Source organism: Telmatherina bonti, assembly GCF_933228915.1.
Source record: "Telmatherina bonti genome assembly, chromosome: 7".
Classification (NCBI taxonomy): domain Eukaryota; kingdom Metazoa; phylum Chordata; class Actinopteri; order Atheriniformes; family Telmatherinidae; genus Telmatherina; species Telmatherina bonti.
Window position 1 is genome coordinate 5,494,404 of NC_136625.1, and position 24,045 is coordinate 5,518,448.

The 24,045-nt window shown below is 50.3% G+C and overlaps 1 protein-coding gene across 10 annotated transcripts in view; it reads right to left on the reverse strand.

Moving 5' to 3' along the window:
- dlg1b (discs large MAGUK scaffold protein 1b) overlaps positions 1–24,045 on the reverse strand; it is a 110,020-nt gene that overhangs the window by 66,065 nt on the left and 19,910 nt on the right. For 6 of the 10 annotated variants that reach the window (XM_079243549.1, XM_079243546.1, XM_079243545.1 and 3 more), the window contains exons 3-4: positions 22,179–22,342; positions 16,307–16,372 (exon numbers count right to left, since the gene is read on the reverse strand). In XM_079243549.1, the coding sequence (XP_079099675.1) occupies positions 16,307–16,372; positions 22,179–22,342 (230 nt within the window). The remainder of the gene's footprint in view (positions 1–16,306; positions 16,373–22,178; positions 22,343–24,045) is intronic. The other 4 variants (XM_079243542.1, XM_079243550.1, XM_079243548.1 and 1 more) reach the window with 1 other exon arrangement.

Genomic DNA, 24,045 nt, shown 5'->3' on the forward strand with positions numbered 1-24,045 from the left:
CTCTCCTCCACTGCTGCTGCTGCTCCCTGCTCTCACCATCCGCCCTCATTCCTCGCGTCGCTCCATCGCGGCGGGGAGGAAACGACTCCCAGAGCTCTTCCTTCATCCGGGGAGAACCTCTCCCCTCCTGCTCCTCCTCCTCCTCCGGTTGGATAAATTCTCTCCTTCAGTCTCCCTCTCTTTTCCTCCTCTCTCCTCTCCGTCTCCACTCTGAGTGATGATGATGAGGAGGAGAGTCGGAACGCTGCTGCGTGTTTGTGTGTCTCCTCTGTGGGAGTGTGACTGGTCTCGGGGGGGGGGGGGGGGGGGGGGGGGGGGTCACATGACTCATCAGAAACTCGGATGCCTGAGAGAGAGAGAGGGGTGGGAGGTATCCTCAGGGAGGGTAGAGTGATGTAGGACGGAGGAGGAGGAGCAAATACAGGATGGAGGAGGAGACAGGAAAGGAGGAAGATGAGGTGAGGAAGAGGAGGAAATTTGTTGTCAAACTTCAGATGTGTCTGAAAGCTGATTGGGATCAAAGCATCTCAGCCGACCAAAGAACTGGACTCCACAAAGACCTGGATCCCAGCAGAGACCCGGATCCCAGCAGAGACCCGGATCCCAGCAGAGACCTGGATCCCAGCATAGACCCGGATCCCAGCAGAGACCCGGATCCCAGCAGAGACCCGGATCCCAGCAGAGACCCGGATCCCAGCAGAGACCCGGATCCGGTTTGATCAGAGTCTTCTTAACCGTTTAACTGCAGACTGAACTAATCAAAACCAGACCGGTCTGAAGGAACTGGACTGGAGGAACCGGTCTGAAGGAACTGGACTGGAGGAACCGGTCTGAAGGAACCGGACTGGGGGAACCGGTCTGGAAGGAACCGGTCTGAAGGAGCCAGTATGGAGGAACCAGTCTGAAGGAACTGGTCCGGAGGAACCGGTCTGTAGGAACCGGTCTAAAAGGAACCGCACTGGAGCAACCGGTCTAAAAGGAACCGCACTGGAGCAACCGGTCTGAAGGAACCGGTATAGAGGAACCTGACTGGAGGAACCGGTCTAACAGGAACCGGTCTGAAGGAACTGGTCTGGAAGAACCGGTCTAAAAGGAACCGGTCTGAAGGAACCAGTATGGAGGAACCTGACTGGAGGAACCGGTCTAAAAGGAACCAGTCTGAAGGAACCGCACTGGAGCAACCGGTCTAAAAGGAACCGCACTGGAGGAACCGGTCTAAAAGGAACCGCACTGGAGCAACCGGTCTGAAGGAACCGGTATAGAGGAACCTGACTGGAGGAACCGGTCTAACAGGAACCGGTCTGAAGGAACTGGTCTGGAAGAACCGGTCTAAAAGGAACCGGTCTGAAGGAACCAGTATGGAGGAACCTGACTGGAGGAACCGGTCTAAAAGGAACCAGTCTGAAGGAACCGCACTGGAGCAACCGGTCTAAAAGGAACCGCACTGGAGCAACCGGTCTGAAGGAACCGGTATAGAGGAACCTGACTGGAGGAACCGGTCTAACAGGAACCGGTCTGAAGGAACTGGTCTGGAAGAACCGGTCTAAAAGGAACCGGTCTGAAGGAACCAGTATGGAGGAACCTGACTGGAGGAACCGGTCTAAAAGGAACCAGTCTGAAGGAACCGCACTGGAGCAACCGGTCTAAAAGGAACCGCACTGGAGGAACCGGTCTAAAAGGAACCGCACTGGAGCAACCGGTCTGAAGGAACCAGTATGGAGGAACCTGACTGGAAGAACCGGTCTAAAAGGAACCGGTCTGAAGGAACCTGTCTGAAGGAACCGGTCTAAAAGGAACCGGTCTAAAAGGAACCGCACTGGAGGAACCGGTCTAAAAGGAATCGCACTGGAGCAACCGGTCTAAAAGGAACCGCACTGGAGCAACCGGTCTGAAGGAACCGGTATGGAGGAACCTGACTGGAGGAACCGGTCTAACAGGAACCGGTCTGAAGGAACTGGTCTGGAAGAACCGGTCTAACAGGAACCGGTCTGAAGGAACTGGTCTGGAAGAACCGGTCTAAAAGGAACCGGTCTAAAGGAACCGGTATGGAGGAACCTGACTGGAGGAACCGGTCTAAAAGGAACCAGTCTGAAGGAACCGCACTGGAGCAACCGCACTGGAGCAACCGGTCTGAAGGAACCGGTATGGAGGAACCTGACTGGAAGAACCGGTCTGAAGGAACCGGTCTAAAAGGAACCACACTGGAGCAACTGGTCTGAAGGAACCGGTATGGAGGAACCTGACTGGAAGAACCGGTCTAAAAGGAACCGGTCTGAAGGAACCGCACTGGAGCAACCGGTCTAAAGGAACTGGTCTGAAGGAACCGGTCTAAAAGGAACCGCACTGGAGGAACTGGTCTAAAAGGAATCGCACTGGAGGAACCGGTCTGAAGGAACCGGTCTGTAGTACTGGTTTTGGGAATTAGAGCTTGGGAATTGAACCAGCGACCTTTCCTACTGGGAGACCAAGACTTTTCATCTCCAGACTGGTTTTAGACTCTTCTGCTTTCTGAGACCACCGGCTCCTCTTGTGGACCAGGGACGGATCCAGCGTCTCCACCAGGACCTGGTCTTTGTGACGCGTTGCAGACACAGAAAACATCCCATAATGTCCAGGCTGTTGCTATGGTAGCAAGACGTGAACCCAGAACAGGTGTTGACGTCTTTCAGTTCGGAAATGACGGCCGATGACGATCAGAGTCGGTCTTCGGGACTAAAATGTCAAAGTAGAAAAAACTCTGAAACCAGTCGTTTCCGTCGCCATGGAAACATGGAACGTAGAGCGTGCTGGAAAACACGTGTTCACGGCGCCGCTCACGTCTGATGAGTCATCATCAGTATGACACTGTAGAAAGCTCAGAAAGCTAGACATAGCATCATAGAGCCGCTTTAAGCTTTAATAGATATAATATCTGTTATAACATGTGTTATAAACCATTAGCTATCATCTTGTTTATCGCACGTTCTCCTGCTGTTCTCCAACGATGCATCGCAATGTCTGGCATGTCTAGATATTAGGGGTGGGAAATCAGATCAAAGACTAATAAATCTGGATTTTTTTTGCCTCACAATTTTAAAATAAATTTTTTTGTTACAAAAAATCTTTTTTTCCCCCAAATAAATATAAATTATATTAATCCACTATAAAGTTTTTGTCATTTTTTATTGTTTTTATTGATCTTTCTACATCTTGGACAGTATAGCAGCAGAATGATGATCTGGCAACTGGGTTGTTTTTTACTCACCGAGTCAAGAAAAATGACGAGCAAAACAAAGTTTTATACATTTTTTTTGTCTTTAATCTACAAAAATCAGCAATATCGAAGAATTGTGAGGATCGCAATTTAAATTGAATCGGCACCAAAAAATCTGAATCAAATCAGGACAGAAGCGTATCGTCACGGCAACACCAGATAATGTTTCATGTTTCACACCACAAACCTGTTGGAGTCAAATAAAGCAGACTTTCAAATTAAAATACCACGTTAATGAAAATACCAAACTTTAGACTGACAGGAAAACGTAGACTGGCAGCGATACGCGCGGCCGACCGAGGAGGTGTTGCTGCTACATGATGCTTTTACTCTGAAAGCCACTGTACAGCAAACTTCTCCCAATATCTCAGTTACCACGACAACCGATTATTTGTACTATTGTTTCCAAAATCTGATTAAAATACAGAAAATACTGGACGAAATTACTACATGCGATTGTATCGAAGCAAATGTGTTGTCATGACAACCCAGTTTGAAACAGGCCAGAACCGGACAAAAACCAGACCAGAACCGGACAAAAAACCAGACCAGAACCGGACAAAAACCAGACAAGGTCCGGACAAAAACCAGACCAGAACCGGACAAAAACCAAACAAGGTCCGGACAAAAACCGGAAAAAAAACCAGACCAGAACCGGACAAAAGCCAGACCAGAACCGGACAAAAACCAGACAAGGTCCGGACAAAAACCAGACAAGGTCCGGACAAAAACCAGACCAGAAGCGGACAAAAACCAGACCAGAAGCGGACAAAACCAGACCAGAACTGGACAAAAACCAGAGTAGAACCGGACAAAAACCAGACCAGAACCGGACAAAAACCAGACAAGGTCCGGACAAAAACCAGACCAGAACCGGACAAAACCATACCAGAACTGGACAAAAACCAGAGTAGAACCGGACAAAAACCAGACCATAACCGGACAAAAACCAGACCAGAACCGGACAAAACCAGACCAGAACTGGACAAAAACCAGAGTAGAACCGGACAAAAACCAGACCAGAACCGGACAAAACCAGACCAGAACCGGACAAAACCAGACCAGAACTGGACAAAAACCAGAGTAGAACCGGACAAAAACCAGACCAGAACCGGACAAAAACCAGACAAGGTCCGGACAAAAACCAGACCAGAACCGGACAAAACCAGACCAGGTCCGGACAAAAACCAGAGTAGAACCGGACAAAAACCAGACCATAACCGGAAAAAAACCAGACCAGAACCGGACAAAACCAGACCAGAACTGGACAAAAACCAGAGTAGAACCGGACAAAAACCAGACCAGAACCGGACAAAACCAGACCAGAACTGGACAAAAACCAGAGTAGAACCGGACAAAAACCAGACCAGAACCGGACAAAAACCAGACAAGGTCCGGACAAAAACCAGACCAGAACCGGACAAAACCAGACCAGAACTGGACAAAAACCAGAGTAGAACCGGACAAAAACCAGACCATAACCGGACAAAAACCAGACCAGAACCGGACAAAACCAGACCAGAACTGGACAAAAACCAGAGTAGAACCGGACAAAAACCAGACCAGAACCGGACAAAACCAGACCAGAACCGGACAAAACCAGACCAGAACTGGACAAAAACCAGAGTAGAACCGGACAAAAACCAGACCAGAACCGGACAAAAACCAGACAAGGTCCGGACAAAAACCAGACCAGAACCGGACAAAACCAGACCAGAACTGGACAAAAACCAGAGTAGAACCGGACAAAAACCAGACCATAACTACAAAAACCAGACCAGAACCGGACAAGGCCCAGACAAAAACCAGACAAGGTCCAGACAAAAACCAGACAAGGTCCAGACCAGAACCGGACAAAAACCAGACAAGGTCCGGACAAAAACCGGACCAGAACCAGACAAGGTCCAAACAAAAACCAGACAAGGTCCGGACAAAACCAGACCAGAACCAGACAAAAACCAGACAAGGTCTGGACAAAACCAGACCAGAACCAGACAAAAACCAGACAAGGTCCAGACAAAACCAGACCAGAACCAGACAAAAACCAGACAAGGTCTGGACAAAACCAGACCAGAACCGGACAAAAACCAGACCAGAACCGGACAAAAACCAGACCAGAACTGGACAAAAACCAAACAAGGTCCGGACCAGAACTGGATCAGCTGACTGAAAGCCGGTTTTCTGATGAACTCGGCTGATTTACAGGAAGTGGACCCAGACCAGTCTCACCGGTACCTCTGATGTGACGGCTTAGGTTCTCTGCTTGCGGTGTGTTCAGGTGTTTCAGACCGATTAACTTGATCAACTGAGCCGATAAACGATCAATAACTTCTGACCGAGACCACAGCGCTGATCTGATGTGGTCTGACCGGGTCTAACTGGTACTGACCAGGTCTAAATGGTACTGACCGGGTCTAACTGGATCTAACTGGTTTTGACCGGGTCTAACTGGATCTAACTGGTTCTGACCAGGTCTAACTGTATCTAACTGGTTCTGACCGGGTCTAACTGGCTCTAAGTGATACTGACCGGGTCTAACTGGGTCTAACTGGTTCTGACCGGGTCCAACTGGATCTAACTGGTTCTGACGGGGTCCAGCTGGATCTGACCGGGTCTTGATCAGTCTCAGATCAGTTTTATCTTCAGTCTGAAGCCAGAACCGGGTCATGTGACCAGCTGGATGACCACGGGTCCCAGTTAATCAGAGTCAGGTAAACTTCTGTGGAGGTGGCGCCCCCTGCTGGACCACGCCGGTCATGTGACCACATTCCTCCAACAAGCTGTGACATCATCAGAAGGCGCAGAGCTGATCAAACAAATCATCAGAAAAGGATCAAAGATCTTTTTTTCCTGCTCGGACCAGAACGCCACATTTAACCACAGACGAAGAAACTAACGTTTAACCACAGAAGAAGAGAAAACTGATCAGCTGATCAATGTTAGAATCTTCCGGCAGGGGGCAGCACACAACCAGACACGCCCCCCGTCCGTCTGTTGATGATCCGCTGTGGTTCATCAGATGCTTCAGCCCACATCCACCCTGTCCTCCACCCTCGCATCCACCCTGTCCTCCACCCTCGCATCCACCCTGTCCTCCACCCACATCCACCCACACATCCACCCTCGCATCCACCCTGTCCTCCACCCACATCCACCCACACATCCACCCTCGCATCCACCCTGTCCTCTACCCACACCATCCACCCTCGCATCCACCCTGTCCTCCACCCTCGCATCCACCCTGTCCTCCACCTTGTCCTCCACCCTCGCATCCACCCTGTCCTCCACCCACATCCACCCACACATCCACCCTCGCATCCACCCTGTCCTCTATCCACACCATCCACCCTCGCATCCACCCTGTCCTCCACCCACACCATCCACCCACACATCCACCCTCGCATCCACCCTGTCCTCCAGCCTCGCATCCACCCACACCATCCACCCTGTCCTCCACCCACATCCACCCACACATCCACCCTCGCATCCACCCACACATCCACCCTCGCATCCACCCACACATCCACCCTCGCATTCACCCTCGCATTCACCCTGTCCTCCACCCACACATCCACCATCGCATCCACCCACACATCCACCCTCGCATTCACCCTGTCCTCCACCCACACATCCACCATCGCATCCACCCACACATCCACCCTCGCATCCACCCACACCATCCACCCTGTCCTCTACCCACACCATCCACCCTCGCATCCACCCTCGCATCCACCCTGTCCTCTACCCACACCATCCACCCTCGCATCCACCCACACCATCCACCCTGTCCTCTACCCACACCATCCACCCTCGCATCCACCCTCGCATCCACCCTCACCATCCACCCTCGCATCCACCCACACCATCCACCCTCGCATCCACCCACGCATCCACCGTGTCATCCACCCTGTCCTCCACCCACACATCCACCCAGTCCTCCAGCCTCGCATCCACCCACACCATCCACCCAGTCCTCCAGCCTCGCATCCACCCACACCATCCACCCTGTCCTCCACCCACACATCCACCCTGTCCTCCACCCACACATCCACCCAGTCCTCCAGCCTCGCATCCACCCACACCATCCACCCTGTCCTCCACCCACACCATCCACCCTCGCATCCACCCACACCATCCACCCTCGCATCCACCCACACCATCCACCCACACATTCACCCTCGCATACACCCACACATTCACCCTCGCATACACCCACACATTCACCCTCGCATACACCCACACATTCACCCTCGCATACACCCACACATTCACCCTCGCATACACCCACACATTCACCCTCGCATACACCCACACATCCACCCTGTCCTCCACCCACCTTCGCATCCACCCACACCATCCACCCACACATCCACCCTGTCTCCACCCACACATCCACCCTCAAATCCACCCAAACATCCACCCTCACATCCACCCACACCATCCACCCTCACATCCACCCACACCATCCACCCTGTCCTCCACCCACACATCCACCCAAACATCCACCCTCGCATCCACCCTCGCATCCACCCACACCATCCACCCACACATCCACCCTGTCCTCCACCCACACATCCACCCCCAAATCCACCATAAACATCCACCCACACCATCCACCCTCGCATCCACCCTGTCCTCCACCCACACATTCACCCTGTCCTCCACCCTCGCATCCACCCTGTCATCCACCCTCAAATCCACCCACACATCCACCCTCAAATCCACCCACACATCCACCCTCGCATACACCCACACATCCACCCTCAAATCCACCCACACATCCACCCTGTCCTCCACCCACACATCCACCCTGTCCTCCACCCACCTTCGCATCCACCCACACATCCACCCTCGCATCCACCCACACCATCCACCCACACATCCACCCTGTCCTCCACCCACACATCCACCCTCAAATCCACCCAAACATCCACCCTCACATCCACCCACACCATCCACCCTGTCCTCCACCCACACATCCACCCTCAAATCCACCCAAACATCCACCCTCACATCCACCCAAACATCCACCCAAACATCCACCCTGTCCTCCACCCACACATCCACCCTCACATCCACCCACACATCCACCCTCACATCCACCCACACATCCACCCTGTCCTCCACCTGGGGGTGGGGGTGAGGTCATTTTCAGGTAAAGCTGACTCATTCAGCAAATGTTACCATGGTAACCACCTCCAGCCTCCTGACAAATCAGGCCACGCCCCCTGAAACGCTGCCATCTGAGTGGCCGTCAGATCTGTGTGTGTGTGTGTGTGTGTTCCTTCCCAGATGGCATTGCCCTGAGGGGGGGGGGGGGCTGAGGGACATTTCAGGTCACATGTCAGTGCCGCTCCCTACCCACAATCCCCTGCTGCCAGGCTGCAGCAGGTAAACAGTGGTTGGTCGGAGTTCGACCACACGGCTGGAACCAGTTCAGAAGGTGCTCGGGTTCTGTCGGAGATCAGGTGTTCAGTCCTGCAGAGGGAAGTCCAGGGGTCTCCTGGTCGCCGCGGGACCCCGGGGAGCAGCTGGGAGGAGCGTCCCCACATCGTTTACATCCCGTCACGCCTTACCTAAACTGCTTTCTGTCGCATTCGGAGGCTAAAAGCTGCAGCGTTCCTCGTGTCGGAGAGAAAACTTCCACCCTGCAGACTTCACAGACAACTGGAGAGCTGCCAGTTTACCTCCCAGTCTTCCCACACAGGCATTGCTGGAGGTTAAAGGTCGCGGCGTGCAGACGACACGGCTAACAGGAGCTAATTTCCTCCTCTGCTTTCATATCAGCCCACGCTTTCCCAGCATCCTCTCTGCTCCTCCTCCTCTCTGACCTCTCCTCGCCTCCCTGCAGTCTGCTGGCACCACACTCCTTTCTGTTGGACACGCATGGATGCTCCTCCTCCTCCTCCTCCTCCTCCTGCTGCTCCTCCTCCTCCTGCTCCTCCTCCTCCTCCTCCTGCTCCTCCTCCTCCTGCTGCTCCTCCTCCTGCTGCTGCTCCTCCTCCTGCTGCTCATCGTCCTCCTCCTGCTCATCGTCCTCCTCCTGCGTTGCAGCAGGGGAAGCCGCGTTGATGCAGGGAAGCCGCGTTGCAGCAGAGGAAGCCGCGTTGCAGCAGGGAAGCAGCGTTGCAGCAGATGAAGCCACGTTGATGCAGGGAAGCCACGTTGCAGCAGATGAAGCCGCGTTGATGCAGGGAAGCCGCGTTGATGCAGGGAAGCCGCGTTGCAGCAGGGGAAGCCGCGTTGATGCAGGGGAAGCCGCGTTGCAGCAGGGGAAGCCGCGTTGCAGCAGGGGAAGCCGCGTTGATGCAGGGAAGCCGCGTTGCAGCAGAGGAAGCCGCGTTGCAGCAGAGGAAGCCGCGTTGCAGCAGAGGAAGCCGCGTTGCAGCAGAGGAAGCCGCGTTGCAGCAGGGGAAGCCGCGTTGCAGCAGGAAGTGAAGTTTTTTCCTGACAGAAGCTGCTGCAGATCCAGGAAATCTGATTCCAGTTTTTGTCCTGCAGACATTGTACTGGTTGCCATGGTGATCACCAGAACATGGAGACTCCAGACTGCAACGTCCCGCCGCACCAACAGAAGAAGAAGAGAAACATCCTGCTGCACCAACAGAAGAAGAAGAGAAACATCCTGCTGCACCAACAGAAGAAGAAGAGAAACATCCTGCTGCACCAACAGAAGAAGAAACATCCTGCTGCACCAACAGAAGAAGAAGAGAAACATCCTGCTGCACCAACAGAAGAAGAAGAAGAGAAACATCCTGCTGCACCAACAGAAGAAGAAGAAGAGAAACATCCTGCTGCACCAACAGAAGAAGAAGAAGAGAAACATCCTGCTGCACCAACAGAAGAAGAAGAAGAGAAACATCCTGCTGCACCAACAGAAGAAGAAGAGAAACATCCTGCTGCACCAACAGAAGAAGAAGAGAAACATCCTGCTGCACCAACAGAAGAAGAAGAAGAGAAACATCCTGCTGCACCAACAGAAGAAGAAGAAGAAGAAGAAACATCCTCCTGCACCAACAGAAGAAGAAGAGCAGTGATCAGCGACCACCAGGGAACGTCTTCCAGACGAAACGCTGACACTGCTCCTCCGAGCAGAAACTGCTGAGCGAACTAAAACCGAGGAGAGGTTCAAACTCTTGTCCAGGTCCGGCTGTCGGTCGGACTTCTGGCGCCGCTCGGTCTCTAACATCCTGCTGGACTCCAGTCGGAGACATCGTCCCAGTTTAGCAGCGACACAGAAAGTAGGAGATCTGGAGGATGAGGAGACATCTGAGGTCCAGACGGCTGGCTGGTGGACGGGAACCAGAACCCAGACGGGTCACGCTCCCCGAGCCCGAGTCCAGACCCGGCAGACTGAGCCGGGAGCTGAAGACGGACCTGAACACCTGAGGAGGAACTACCTGGTCTGAGCAGGTCCCGACCACGGTGACCACGGCGACCAGACCTAACTCTGAGGACGATGAAGATACGAAGCATTCAGCAGATTTTCTGGCTCCACTCCTCGTCTGAAGAGGAAAGAATTCATCCAGATACGTCTTCAACTCAAACAAACTGGTCACATGACACCCGACGTCACGCCAGCGCCGTGTAACCACGGGGTAACGCTTTGCAGATATACTTCCATACGGACACGACTGGAACTCGCCTGACAGCGGAAAAACCTGTCGTAACGGAAACCGGCTGGTCCATCAGCATCTAGACAGCAGCCGTAACCATGGTAACCATACACGCAGATACCAGCCAAGTCCTTAAGATGACAAATAAGTTAAATGTGTCTGAAACACGCGAGTCGGACAGAAAATCACCAGAAGTTTCAAGTTCTTTGCTTCAGACCGAACAACGTTCAGGTTTTAATTTAAAAATAAATCTGATTCTGGAGGATTAGCTTGTTCAGCTGAAGAGTCTCCTGGTCCACGGGACAATGTCACGTTGACATCACAGAGATGCCGGGGATTTCACAGCATCACACAGCTGCACCTAAACGCACCTCAACAACAGAGGTCTTCATAGAAACTTAAACTCGTCCAGATTTGCAGGTTTTCCAGGTATTCAATGACCTCAGAATGACTTTGTTTCTGAACTCAGTTGAGTCACCGGTGAGTCAAAAACCAGACCATATGAAACACCAGGAGATCTTCCAACACTTCCAAAGCGAGCATAAAAATCTCTGCAGTCCTTAGAAATACAATTAAGCAGATGTAAGGTGTAGCGCACACACAGTAATGATTCCAATAAGCCACTTCACTTATCAATAATCAATAACCCACAGCAGTAACACTTCAATCTGACTGGGAAACATTATCATGCAAATGTCCCTTAAAAAAAACATCATTCAGATTATTCTGTACCTCTAATAAAAAACACGACTTTATCATAAAAAATAACAACATATCTTATTTTAAACTATCTAAACTTAAATTCGGCTGCAATAAAAAGCAATAAAGATGTTTTATATCAGTAGAAACTTCACTTCTTCCAACTCCGCCTCCGCTGACTGGCCGCCCTGATGGACAAAACAGCGGGAACGGTTTTAAAAAGTACATTTTGTTCCGAGATTAAAACTGTTTAAAGACTAAAAACATCCGCCGAATTCACCTCAGAGTCCCCGACAACTAAACCCGCCGCTTGGAGGGCTCAGAAAAGCCGTTTTTTAACCTTTTCGCGGACATTACCTTCGTGGTGACGATACAAATGCAGTCCATGGTTCCGCGCTTGGGGAAAGCATCAGCATCGCATCTCGCGCTGTCCGTCCTGCTGCGCGAGCTCCAACCACGCGCTCTTCTCACGAAAACCGCCACATTCACGCGCAAACCGACATCCTACCGTAGCGCGTGCTCAACGGTGAGCCACCTCCACCCTCCTCCGGTCCTCCTGCATCCCAGATCCGGAACTCAGCGGGAGCAGAATCACCGAGCCCAGCTCCTCAAGACACAGGCCTGCGTTCAGGACGGTGGGAAAACCGAAACTTTGTCCCAACTGTCACCTTTTCACCAACAGAAAACCAACGCTTTGTATTGGTTTTAAAGACTTTTAGACACAAAAAGAAAGAACTTTCTAACTTTCATCAGAAATTGTTTCATGTCTGCCGTTGTTTTCATGTATTGTATCGAAAGCTTAAATTTCCCATTGGCCCAGAACGCGTCACGTCAATGCATACACATTGATGCTGGTGCATTAGAATGGACCCAAAAATTCATCTGATAAAATGGAAATATTTATTTTATCAAAGAATATATTGGATAATATGTATATGTAAATTTTACACATCTTACATTTTAGTAATGAAGATTATAAAGCAAAGTTATCTTGACATTTATGGGCCCATTTCTGTGGTAACAGCCAATGAGGCCTGGATTTTACTTTAAAAATGAAAAAATACAAATATCAGTGTTATCTTTACCAGTCAAACCATTCATAAGAGGGACTGAGTCACAGGTTTTAGAGGAAAATAGGTTTATTTGACATTATTCTGCTCCAAAATCACTGAATTTATTCAGTCTCATCTGAAAATGATGAAGCTGAAGATGAAAGATGTGTTTTATTCACATCTCGTACAGAACGGACGGTAAATAAAAGACCCGTGAGTTCTGATCTCACCTTTCCTCACAAGTTCGTCCTCTAAATACAGGCTGCTCACCTTTGGTTTAACATGTATGACTCAATGCCACATGGCTGAGGAGGAGGAGGAGGAAGAGCATGCGTCGCAGCAGCAGGCGAGCCAGCGTGGGTGGGCTTCACAGGCATGAATTTTTCACAGTTCCATGAATCCGTCATGCGTCTGTGTCCCCCATGTGTCATCATCATCATCATGTGTTTCATGGCTCCTGGTCCCACTCTGAGCCGCCCACAGGAAGTGATGTCACAGTTTCACACAAACCCACTCATCACGCATGAAGACCAGCATCGGCCGCTCTGATCCAGGTACCGAAAAGGTCCAGTTGAAGGTCCAAAAACCATCAGATGGTTTATTAGATCATAATCTGTAACGAAAACGCCAAAATACGACCAACTACAGAGAAGCAGGTCCTGATGTTTACAGGTTCACGTACTGGCATCTGGACCAGGTCGCGGGCCAGTTCCCGCCATCTGGACCAGGTTGTGAGCCGGTTCCTGGTACCTGGACCAGGTTGTGAGCCGGTTCCCGCCATCTGGATCAGGTTGTGAGCCGGTTCCTGGTATCTGGACCAGGTCGCGGGCCGGTTCCCGCCATCTGGACCAGGTTGTGAGCCGGTTCCTGGTACCTGGACCAGGTTGTGAGCCGGTTCCTGGTATCTGGACCAGGTCGCGGGCCGGTTCCCGCCATCTGGACCAGGTTGTGAGCCGGTTCCTGGTATCTGGACCAGGTTGTGAGCCGGTTCCCGCCATCTGGACCAGGTTGTGAGCCGGTTCCTGGTATCTGGACCAGGTTGCGGGCCGGTTCCCGCCATCTGGACCAGGTTGCGAGCCGGTTCCCGGTATCTGGACGAGGTTGCAAGCCGGTTCCCGGTATCTGGACGAGGTTGTGGGCCGGTTCCTGGTATCTGGACGAGGTTGTGGGCCGGTTCCTGGTATCTGGACGAGGTTGTGGGCCGGTTCCTGGTATCTGGACCAGATTTCACATGACCAAGCTGAAGGAGAATCTTTAAGTCTCCGTGGTTCTACAAGTTTAATCATTTAAAGGTCGTCAATGGAAAAAAATAGTCAACTTTAGTAGCTGTGCTGCGTTAGTTCTGCTATGTGTGCTAGCTGTGTAAGCTGTGCTAGCTGTGTTAGCCTCCAGGATCCACAAGCCCAGTTTTTAGCTGCTTTCTGGACTTCATATAATCCAGATTTGAGGTCTTAGAGGGCCCACAGCCTTCAACCTGCTGGTTTCACTGGACCCATGATCCCCAACCTGCTGGTGTTACTGGACCCATGATCCCCAACCTGCTGGTGTTACTGGACCCATGATCCCCAACCTGCTGGTGTTACTGGACCCATGATCCCCAACCTGCTGGTGTTACTGGACCCACGATCCCAACCTGCTGGTGTTACTGGACCCATGATCCCCAACCTGCTGGTTTTACTGGACCCACGATCCCAACCTGCTGGTGTTACTGGACCCACGATCCCAACCTGCTGGTGTTACTGGACCCATGATCCCCAACCTGCTGGTTTTACTGGACCCATGATCCCCAACCTGCTGGTGTTACTGGACCCACGATCCCAACCTGCTGGTGTTACTGGACCCATGATCCCCAACCTGCTGGTGTTACTGGACCCACGATCCCCAACCTGCTGGTTTTACTGGACCCACGATCCCCAACCTGCTGGTGTTACTGGACCCATGATCCCCAACCTGCTGGTGTTACTGGACCCATGATCCCCAACCTGCTGGTGTTACTGGAAACCATGATCCCCAACCTGCTGGTTTTACTGGACCCATGATCCCCAACCTGCTGGTTTTACTGGACCCATGATCCCCAACCTGCTGGTGTTACTGGACCCATGATCCCCAACCTGCTGGTGTTACTGGACCCATGATCCCCAACCTGCTGGTGTTACTGGACCCATGATCCCCAACCTGCTGGTGTTACTGGAAACCATGATCCCCAACCTGCTGGTTTTACTGGACCCATGATCCCCAACCTGCTGGTTTAACTGGACCCATGATCCCCAACCTGCTGGTTTTACTGGACCCATGATCCCCAACCTGCTGGTGTTACTGGACCCATGATCCCCAACCTGCTGGTGTTACTGGACCCATGATCCCCAACCTGCTGATGTTACTGGACCCATGCTGAGTCAGCAGGTTTATCCTGTAAACGGGTCAGAACTCTGCAGACCAACATTCAGGAAGTGACAACATGAAGAGGACGATGAAGGCTGATGCACCTAAGGACAACACGTCATGACAACACACAGGAGGCCTGAAGAATCTGACCAGAACCAGAACACACATTAACCACCACCATGAAGGTCCTGAACACCAGTACAGCTCCAGTCTCCCCCAGTCCAGAGAAAACCCTGCAAACCAGTCCAAACGCCAGCGGAGGTTGCTGGTCAGGAGGCTGGTGGGGGACGAGGGGGCCTACTGGTCTACTGGTCTACTGGACACTGATCCTCAGTCTGGAACTGGTCTGAATAAACCTACAGGAAACTTTTAACATAATGACAGAAAATCGATTAAAAAATGAAAAACATCTTTAATTTTAATTTATTCCAAGTTCTATTTTTATTCCATATTTTCCAAAGAAATTTTTTACATAAAAATCTATTTATTATCAATATTATTTTTATTTATATATACATTTATAGATTTCATCATTATTTATTTTATCACGATTACAGATTTGATTTGTTATCATTTAGTACTAATAAAATGTTGTAAATTTGGCTGTTTTTATAAAATATTGTGTATTTTATCATTACTGCATCATTCATTTATTTCATATGGATATTTCTAAATATATATATCGATCCTTCATAAATTCTTTCCATGTGGAATAAAAACCTCTCAGCTCAGTTGAATTATTGTTTGTTTGTTTTTTAAACATCTGATTTTTGTTTTTTAGCATTTTATTTTCTAAATAAATTTTAAGACATTTAGTTAAAACGGGAAAAATAAATAATTCGATCAGATATTAAATCATTCTTTGTTTCTGTTTCCAGTGAAGCAGAAACGTTTTGTTTGGTCATAAACGGATAAAAACGTCAGCTGATCCGGGTTTTAGCAGGTTTACGTTCCTCATGCGGGGACCGGACCCTGGTCCTGGTGACTGGACCGGGTCTGAGGACGGGAGGTGTACTGTTCAGACCAACAACATGAACAGATGAAGAAGCACGATGACCCATGACCCCTGAACGCCTCACAGACAACCAACGTGTCGCTGCGCTCCCCCTCGGTTCAACCTGGAACTTTCTCCAGAACCGAAACGGACCACAGCCACACCTCGATGCCGTCCAGGCGGACCCGACCCTGGACCCTTAACCCAGACCCACCGCGCTGATGGTCCAAAGCAGATGAGGACTGCGTGGGACATGCGGCGAGGGTGGATGGCAGCCTCCCACCAACAGCAGGCGTCCGGTACTTACTTGTGTGCGGCGGCTGGGGGAGAGTTTGGCCAGCGTGTGCAGGATTTCGTTTAGGAGGGGGGAGTCCTACGGGGCGGTTTACAGTCACACAGAGAGGGAAGAGAAAGAGAGCATTCAGAATCAAACTGGACCTGGACATGGTCTACAGCAGGACAACATCTGGACTCGTCTGTTTCCAGAGAAACCTCCTCGTGGGATGGCCCGCCTGGATCTAACTGGTCTGAACTGGCCCACAACCTGGTCCAGAACCGGTCATAGCAGCGCCTCCCCTAAATGTTTGGATCTGGATCCAACTGGTCTGAACCGGTATGAGCAGCACAGAACCACAAACCATGACGTCTCTGAAAGGTGAAGAAATGTCAGCTGATGGTTCGCTTGCAGGATTCCAGCCTCATCTGGACCACTTCAGGTCTGGATTTTCAGTATCATGTACCTGGTTCACTTCTGGTTCTAAACCACATCAACACATCAAGAGTCATCTACCTGGCCTCTCTACCAGGACCTCCACTTGGTCCTGTACTAGTTCCTCTATCTGGACCATTTCCTGGCCCTCCACCTGGTCCTCTTCCAGGTCCTTCACTTGGACCTCCACCTGGTCCTCCACCTGGTCCTCTTCCAGGTCCTTCACTTGGATCTCCACCTGGTCCTCTTCCAGGTCCTTCACTTGGACCTCCACCTGGTCCTCCACCTGGTCCTCTTCCAGGTCCTTCACTTGGATCTCCACCTGGTCCTCTTCCAGGTCCTTCACTTGGACCTCCACCTGGTCCTCCACCTGGTCCTCTTCCAGGTCCTTCACTTGGATCTCCACCTGGTCCTCCACCTGGTCCTCTTCCAGGTCCTTCACTTGGACCTCCACCTGGTCCTCCACCTGGTCCTCTTCCAGGTCCTTCACTTGGATCTCCACCTGGTCCTCCACCTGGTCCTCTTCCAGGTCCTTCACTTGGACCTCCACCTGGTCCTCCACCTGGTCCTCTTCCAGGTCCTTCACTTGGACCTCCACCTGGTCCTTCACCTGGTCCTCTTCCAGGTCCTTCACTTGGACCTCCACCTGGTCCTTCACCTGGTCCTCTTCCAGGTCCTCTTCCAGGTCCTTCACTTGGACCTCCACCTGGTCCTTCACCTGGTCCTCTTCCAGGTCCTTCACTTGGACCTCCACCTGGTCCTCCACCTGGTCCTCTTCCAGGTCCTTCACTTGGACCTCCACCTGGTCCTCCACCCGGTCCTCCACCTGGTCCTTCACTTGGACCTCCACCTGGTCCTCCACCTGGTCCTCCACCTGGTGTGTTGTGCAGGCGACGGGCTCCGTGACTTTCATACTTTATCACCTCCATCAGCTCTTTAGACTCTTCCTTCAAACTGCATCAGCAAAAATCACGTTGACCACGCCCACCTCAAATCTCCAACCAATCACACGTTACCTCTCTAAGCCCACGAGCAGAAAGGTCAGCTCTGCTGCCGAGTGGAGAACGAGCTGCAGGACGACCCCGGACAGTAAGACACCATTTTGTTCTCTGAGAAGAAGAAGAAGAATTCCGGCTTCTGGTGGAGGACCAACGGCCTTAATGAGCAGATTTCCGGCAGTCCAATCAGAGGAGGAGGATCAGTCTGATACATGACACAGTGAATAATCCACTGAGGTGTGCTGGGAGGGGGGCTGGAACCACGGCTGCAGACGGACCTCCTGAAACCGTCTTCCCATCATGATTCAACTTCCATGATGGGAATCATGGAAACCATTAAATGCTGGTTTTATGATCCAGGTCTGGAGCCGAGGATTCAGCCTGAACCAGAACCGCATTGGACGGCTGACCTGCCCAGAGCCGAGTGGTTAAATCTGAAGCATCATGGTTCAGGAAACCTAAACCTGTCCGCCTGACCCTGGTTCAGATGAAGTGAACAAACAGAAAACCTTTTACTGCCATCATCCTCCTCGTCTACCTCGGGCCACAGAGCCGCCTCAGGACGCGATGAGACTTCCCAGAGCAGCTTTTAATGGTTGGACCGGAGGCAGAAACACTGAAACCTTTCCTCTTTTCCCTCACAGTCTAACAGCACGGCGCTGCTCCGGGTTCAGATCTGGAAGGTTCTTCTTCAGAACTGCAGCTTCAGCTGGACCAGAGAGGAGGAAAGCAGCACACGGTCCTCATGCATTATTCTGCTCGCTGCGGGTGTGTTTACATGCACATGAATACTGCATGTGCAGCAGATTCTGCAGCCAGCTTCATCGTCCTGCTTCCTCTCCAAACTTTTACTCAAAAACAATCTGATGCAGAGAGAAAATACCATCCTGCGGATTAGTTTCCCATTTCTGGCTGATCCCATAAACTGATAAAAAGATGAGATTAGGAGAGCAGAAAGAAGCCTGCTGATGGTTTTGTTTGGACTCGTAATCTCAGACTTTTCATCTGCTGTGGGACTGAGCTGTAAACACTCTTCTGCCAGCGTCCGTCTCTTCAGACAGGAGCTGAAGTCAATTCAATTCAACTTTATTTATGTAGCGTCAAATCACAGCAATGCCATCTCAAAAAGCTTTACAAACAGAGAAGAAAACATCATGAAAGCCAATTTATAACAGCCTATATAAGGAAACCAACAGATTGAGTTGGAGGTCCAACCCAATCTCCCATCCTGAGCAAGCACACTGGCGACAGTGGGAAGGAAAAAAACTCCCTTTTAACAGGAAGGAAACCTCCGGCAGAACCCGACTCAAGGACAGGCAGCCATCTGCCTCTGCTGTGTGAAACCGACACTTCCCACCGATGCTACACTGTGTGTTCTCCTAAAGCTGTCCCGATACTACAGAACCCACACCAACATGTAAAAATTAGGCTTCACAAACTTAATGCAAAGAAATGCTGCTTTATTGACACATAAGAGGTAAACAGCTGTTAAGTCAGCTTGCAGGATGGAGGAGCGACGGACTGCAGCTCCCGCTACCCTCCCATGTTCTGACAGAATTTCTTTTATTCTTGTTTGGTTTAATAGTTCAAACCATTGAGCTCCTCTGAAAACCATGAAACCAGGAGAAACATCCAATACCGACTCCCATGTTAGCAAACATTTAATCTCTGCTAGCTGACCCCAGATCAGACCTGCTCTCCGAAGTCAAACATCAACAGGACGTTGAGGTGACAACGGACACTGTCCAAGCAAACGGCCACAGCATATGTTCACCTGCTGCAGGAGGACAGAAAGCTTCATGCGCTCAGCTTCACCCTGATTACAAGCCGCTAACGGCTAATGGCTAAAGGTTAACAGCTAAAGACTAAGCTAACGGCTAACAGCTAATGGCTAACAACTGATGGCTAATGGCTAACGGGTAACAGCTAACGACTAACAGCTAACGGCTAACGACTAACAGCTAAAGGCTAATGGCTAACAGTTAAGCTAACGGACTTGGAGAGGAGACGTAGAGGCTGCGGCATTCAGCTGATTGAACATCCACACAGGTCTGTCTGCAACACCTGCAAGAGGCTTTGGGTCAGGAAATGTTCTCCTCTCCGAACTGGACCCAGTTCACCGCAGAGCGACCCACCTCGAACCAAAACCTGGGGAAAAACCACGGCCTGTTCACCAGCAACCTGGTCCGCGAGGCTCGGAGCAAAGAGCTGCTGCTTTACTAGCATCATTCATTCATAGCCTCGACTGCTCCACCTGAGCAACTAACAAAGCCGTGGACCCGGACCGGACCCAGCAGGACTGTTCCGGTTTCTGGTTCCAGTCTGAGGAAGAGCAGGCAGTAAGCAGTAGAGATATCTGGCTGAAAACTTCCACTTTCTTTTAAGAACTTATATTTAAGGAGTTTTTAGTGAAACCTGTAAAAACCAGGTGAAGACCGAACAACCCGACGCTGAAGGAAGAGGTTCCACAAGACTTCCTGAGAAGTAGTTCCCTCTTCGGAAACGCTGCAGGACGCTGAACGGCTGCACCAAGACAGAAGGAAAAGCAACAAACTGGGCTGAAAGTCCCACCAGTTCACCGTCCTCAACTCTAACGTCGCTTTAATCAACTTTATTCCAATGTTTGATTGAAAATACATCAAATCTGAATTAAAACAAGAAGAAAGCAACATCGGTCGATTTCACCGTTTTCCATCTAAATAAAAACAAACATCTTTCCATCCCATTTGTACAAAACCCTTCAGGTTACCTTCATATCCAGATTTCATCTTGTTTCTCTGAAACGCTGCTTTAAAAAGCGAAGGTGATGCGATCACATCGGTGGGACGAAGACAACGATGCTTCAAGATGCTAAAGTTTAAGTGATTTCTTCAGAAAAATAACTTTTGAACTATTTCAAGGAAAATTTGGGGGATTTTCGGATCTGTGAGGAAAATCCTTTAGACATTTTTGTGTCGCTGAAAACATCTAGAAACTGTTAAAAGTCAGCCGCAGTTCATTCACACATGACCTGATCACCACCTGGCTGAACCATCAACCATGACCTAAAGGCCAAACCAGCAGATCGTACAACCATGAACACATCATCATGCTGAAACTGTGGAACACAGCCAGTAAACGGAGACGGATGAACGTCTGAAGAGCTTTTACATCATCTGCTCCCATTTCTTTAGTTTCATCTGAAATCCAGCAAAGATCAGGCAGAAACCATGCTGATTTCCTGCTAGCTTCTAGCCGTTAGCTGCCAGTAGTTAGGCGATAGCTGTTAGCCGTTAGCTGCTGGTCGTCAGTCGCTAGCTGATAGTCATTAGCTGCTAGCCGTCAGCTGTTAGCTTCTAGTTGCTAGCTGCTATCTAAAAGCTGTTTGCCATTAGCAGCTAGCTGTTAGCTGCTAGATGTTAGCCATTAGCAGGTGGTTTCCATGGAAACGTAGCTGTCAAGAAGCCAGAAGAGACGGAGGTCACATGACCTAAAAACTGGACTGAAGATCAGTGAAAACAGGTCTGCTGGATCCTGCCCAGAACCAGGACCTATTCAGGTCCAATGGAGGGCCGGATCCTGCCCAGAACCAGGACCTATTCAGGTACGATGGAGAGCCGGATCCTCTCCAGAACTAGGACCTGTTCAGGTCCAATGGAGGGCCGGATCCTCTCCAGAACCAGGACCTTTTCAGGTCCAATGGAGGGATGGATCCTGCCCAGAACCAGGACTTTAAAGCAGTGTTGGATCATCTGGACGATAAAAAGAAGAAAAGGTAGAAACATCCAAGAGTTTTAGAAAATCTTTCAAGGATCCTGGAGAACAGTTCCGAGGTCTACGTGGAGGATTATTGGGAACTAGTTTAGATACTTTTGATCATCCAAGTATTGATAGTAAACAAAACTGTTCATGAAAAGCATCAATTAAAGGAAGGGAAACTGGAGAGAAGCGACCTAACGATGGTTTGTCCATCTGGACAGAAACCAAAGACGGAAACGTCGCGAGAGGAATGAAGCTCTTCTCCAACACAACTGGACCGAGCTACGTCCCATTCGACCATGTTTTCCTGGATCCAGACTGGAAACCAGCTGGATCTCAGGTGAAGCCGTGGTGGTAGTGGGAAGCGTTGCGGCTGGGGGAAGCCATGGCGGCGGTCCTCCTAAACGAGTCTGTTTCATAACCAAGCTTCACTCCAAACGGACAGAAGAACGGCGCTTGATGCATTTGCTGAGGACACCGGTGGGGGCGTGTCCAACCTTGGAGGCGCCTGACTTACGCCTGCGCTCAGGTGCTCCACCTTGACCTGACGCAGCAGGTAACAGACCTGATCTATTTACAACCTTCTATTTTCACTCAGTTTCTCTGGCAGGAACCTGAAAGAAGACAAGCAGCGGAGAGACGGAGGTTCGAGTCCCAAAGAGTCCCCCCCACCCCCTTCCCCCTCAGATGGACCTCCACCCCGGGTCATGGCCCAGTCCCGGCTCTGGTCTTACCTCGATGCTGGTGCTAAGGCTGGGCAGGGTGTCCGAGGTCACCGTTGTACTTTGAAGGCTGGAAAAGTCCCACAGGTTGACGGGCGCCATGTGGTCCACCCGGTTGGAAGACTCCGCCCATCTCTGGCTGTCCAATAAGGTCACTTCGTAGAATTCCTGGATATCTGCGAGGACAGAGAGGGACACGTCGCATCTGGTCATCTTCGATTCACGTGACATCACATCAGTCTCATTAATTATGCAAAACAAAGTGTCATTCAAACCTTTTTAGTCACCCGATCCACAAAATTTATCCGAATAATTCAGACAGCAACATTTATAATAAAAATATCAGCAAATTCAATTTTAGTTTATAGAAATGAGGTAGATTCATCTTAATCATCACATCCATCAGATAAACAATCGACCAATCAGAGAAGGTGTGTCGACAGCATCACCACAGCTGGTCGCAAGCTAGCAAATACAGTTGGTTTAATACAGATGCTAGCATTGGGAATACTCGCCGAGAACCACCAAAAGTAAGGGGATTGGAATCGCATAGTTTCTGCTCTAAACATCCTCCATTACCATGGAAACTGAATCATCTGAATCGTCCGTGGCAGGGTGGTCGTGCACGCGGCAGGGTTCGTCTATTTTAATGCCACATGTTGAAATAATGTTCGTATTTTTTGCCACCTCAATCAGCTGTTTAATCGAAACAATCCGTTTCACCTCCAACAGGAAAAATGTGGAAGCAACATCTTACCGCTTCATGCTTCCCGTGTTAACCACGCCCACCTCACATATCCAACCAATCCAAGGACACTTAACTGGCTGCTGGTAAAAGGTGTGTACGCTTGGTAATACGGCAGCTTAATGAAGCCTTAACCACGCTATCGCCCCATGGTGGTCGGCAGACTGTTGGTTGAGAACCTGATCGACCAGGGACGCTGCAGCAGAGCTCGCGTTCTGAATGCAAATATCGTTGACGATCAGGTTTGTTTGTGGCCACTAAAATCGTGATCACGATCCAAATCTGATTAATTGTGTATTCCTAATTAGTACCTGCATAATCCTGGCTGCAGTTACCAAGGAAACAAAGAAGCCAATGGTGCATATTTAGACACAAGTCATAGAAGATGGTGTTGCACAGTCTGACGCGATAAACACGAGGCCACGGTTAGCAGTTTTCACATTTAATGTTGTATTTTCAGAAAATCTTATTCCTGGAAGGAATTTTTATCAAATTTGTTCTCAGTGCCCCAAAACCAAAGACAAAAACCTACTAACCGGAAACGGTTTTGGACTCGACGAACAAAGCCAAACAACAACATAAAAACACAGAAAACCGGAATCCCGTTCCAGGACCAAAAATCGTTCCTGAGGGATAAAATCAAAACAGATGATTTTTATCCTTATAAACCAGGAAAACTTATCTACAGCTAAAGATCCGTTTATGCTGGATGCAGAAGATGAATACGCAGACGGACGGTCAGTTTCGTCCATCTCCAGCATGGAATTTGATCTGTTTTCAAAGACCATTTGATGCAGAAACAGAGTGATTCCACCAGAAACCACCAGGGGCAGCGTTGAGTTTTACAGGACCTGTTCAGGTCCAATGGAGGGCCGGATCCTCTCCAAATCTGGCCCTCAACCATAGAAGAAGAAGAGGAAACGACCACGCAGAAACCTTCAAATAAAAAACACCTGAAGATGCTGAGAACAGCTCAAACCTTTGTGATTCTTGTTCAGGTGTTTTTAAATGGTTGTGCATCATGTCAGAGCTCTGAACTCAGCACCGCCCCCTGGTGGATGAATAACCATGGCAACGTAGACACGTGGAAGTACGAGGATGGAGACGTGTGGACGCGGTTCAAGCAGACGTCCT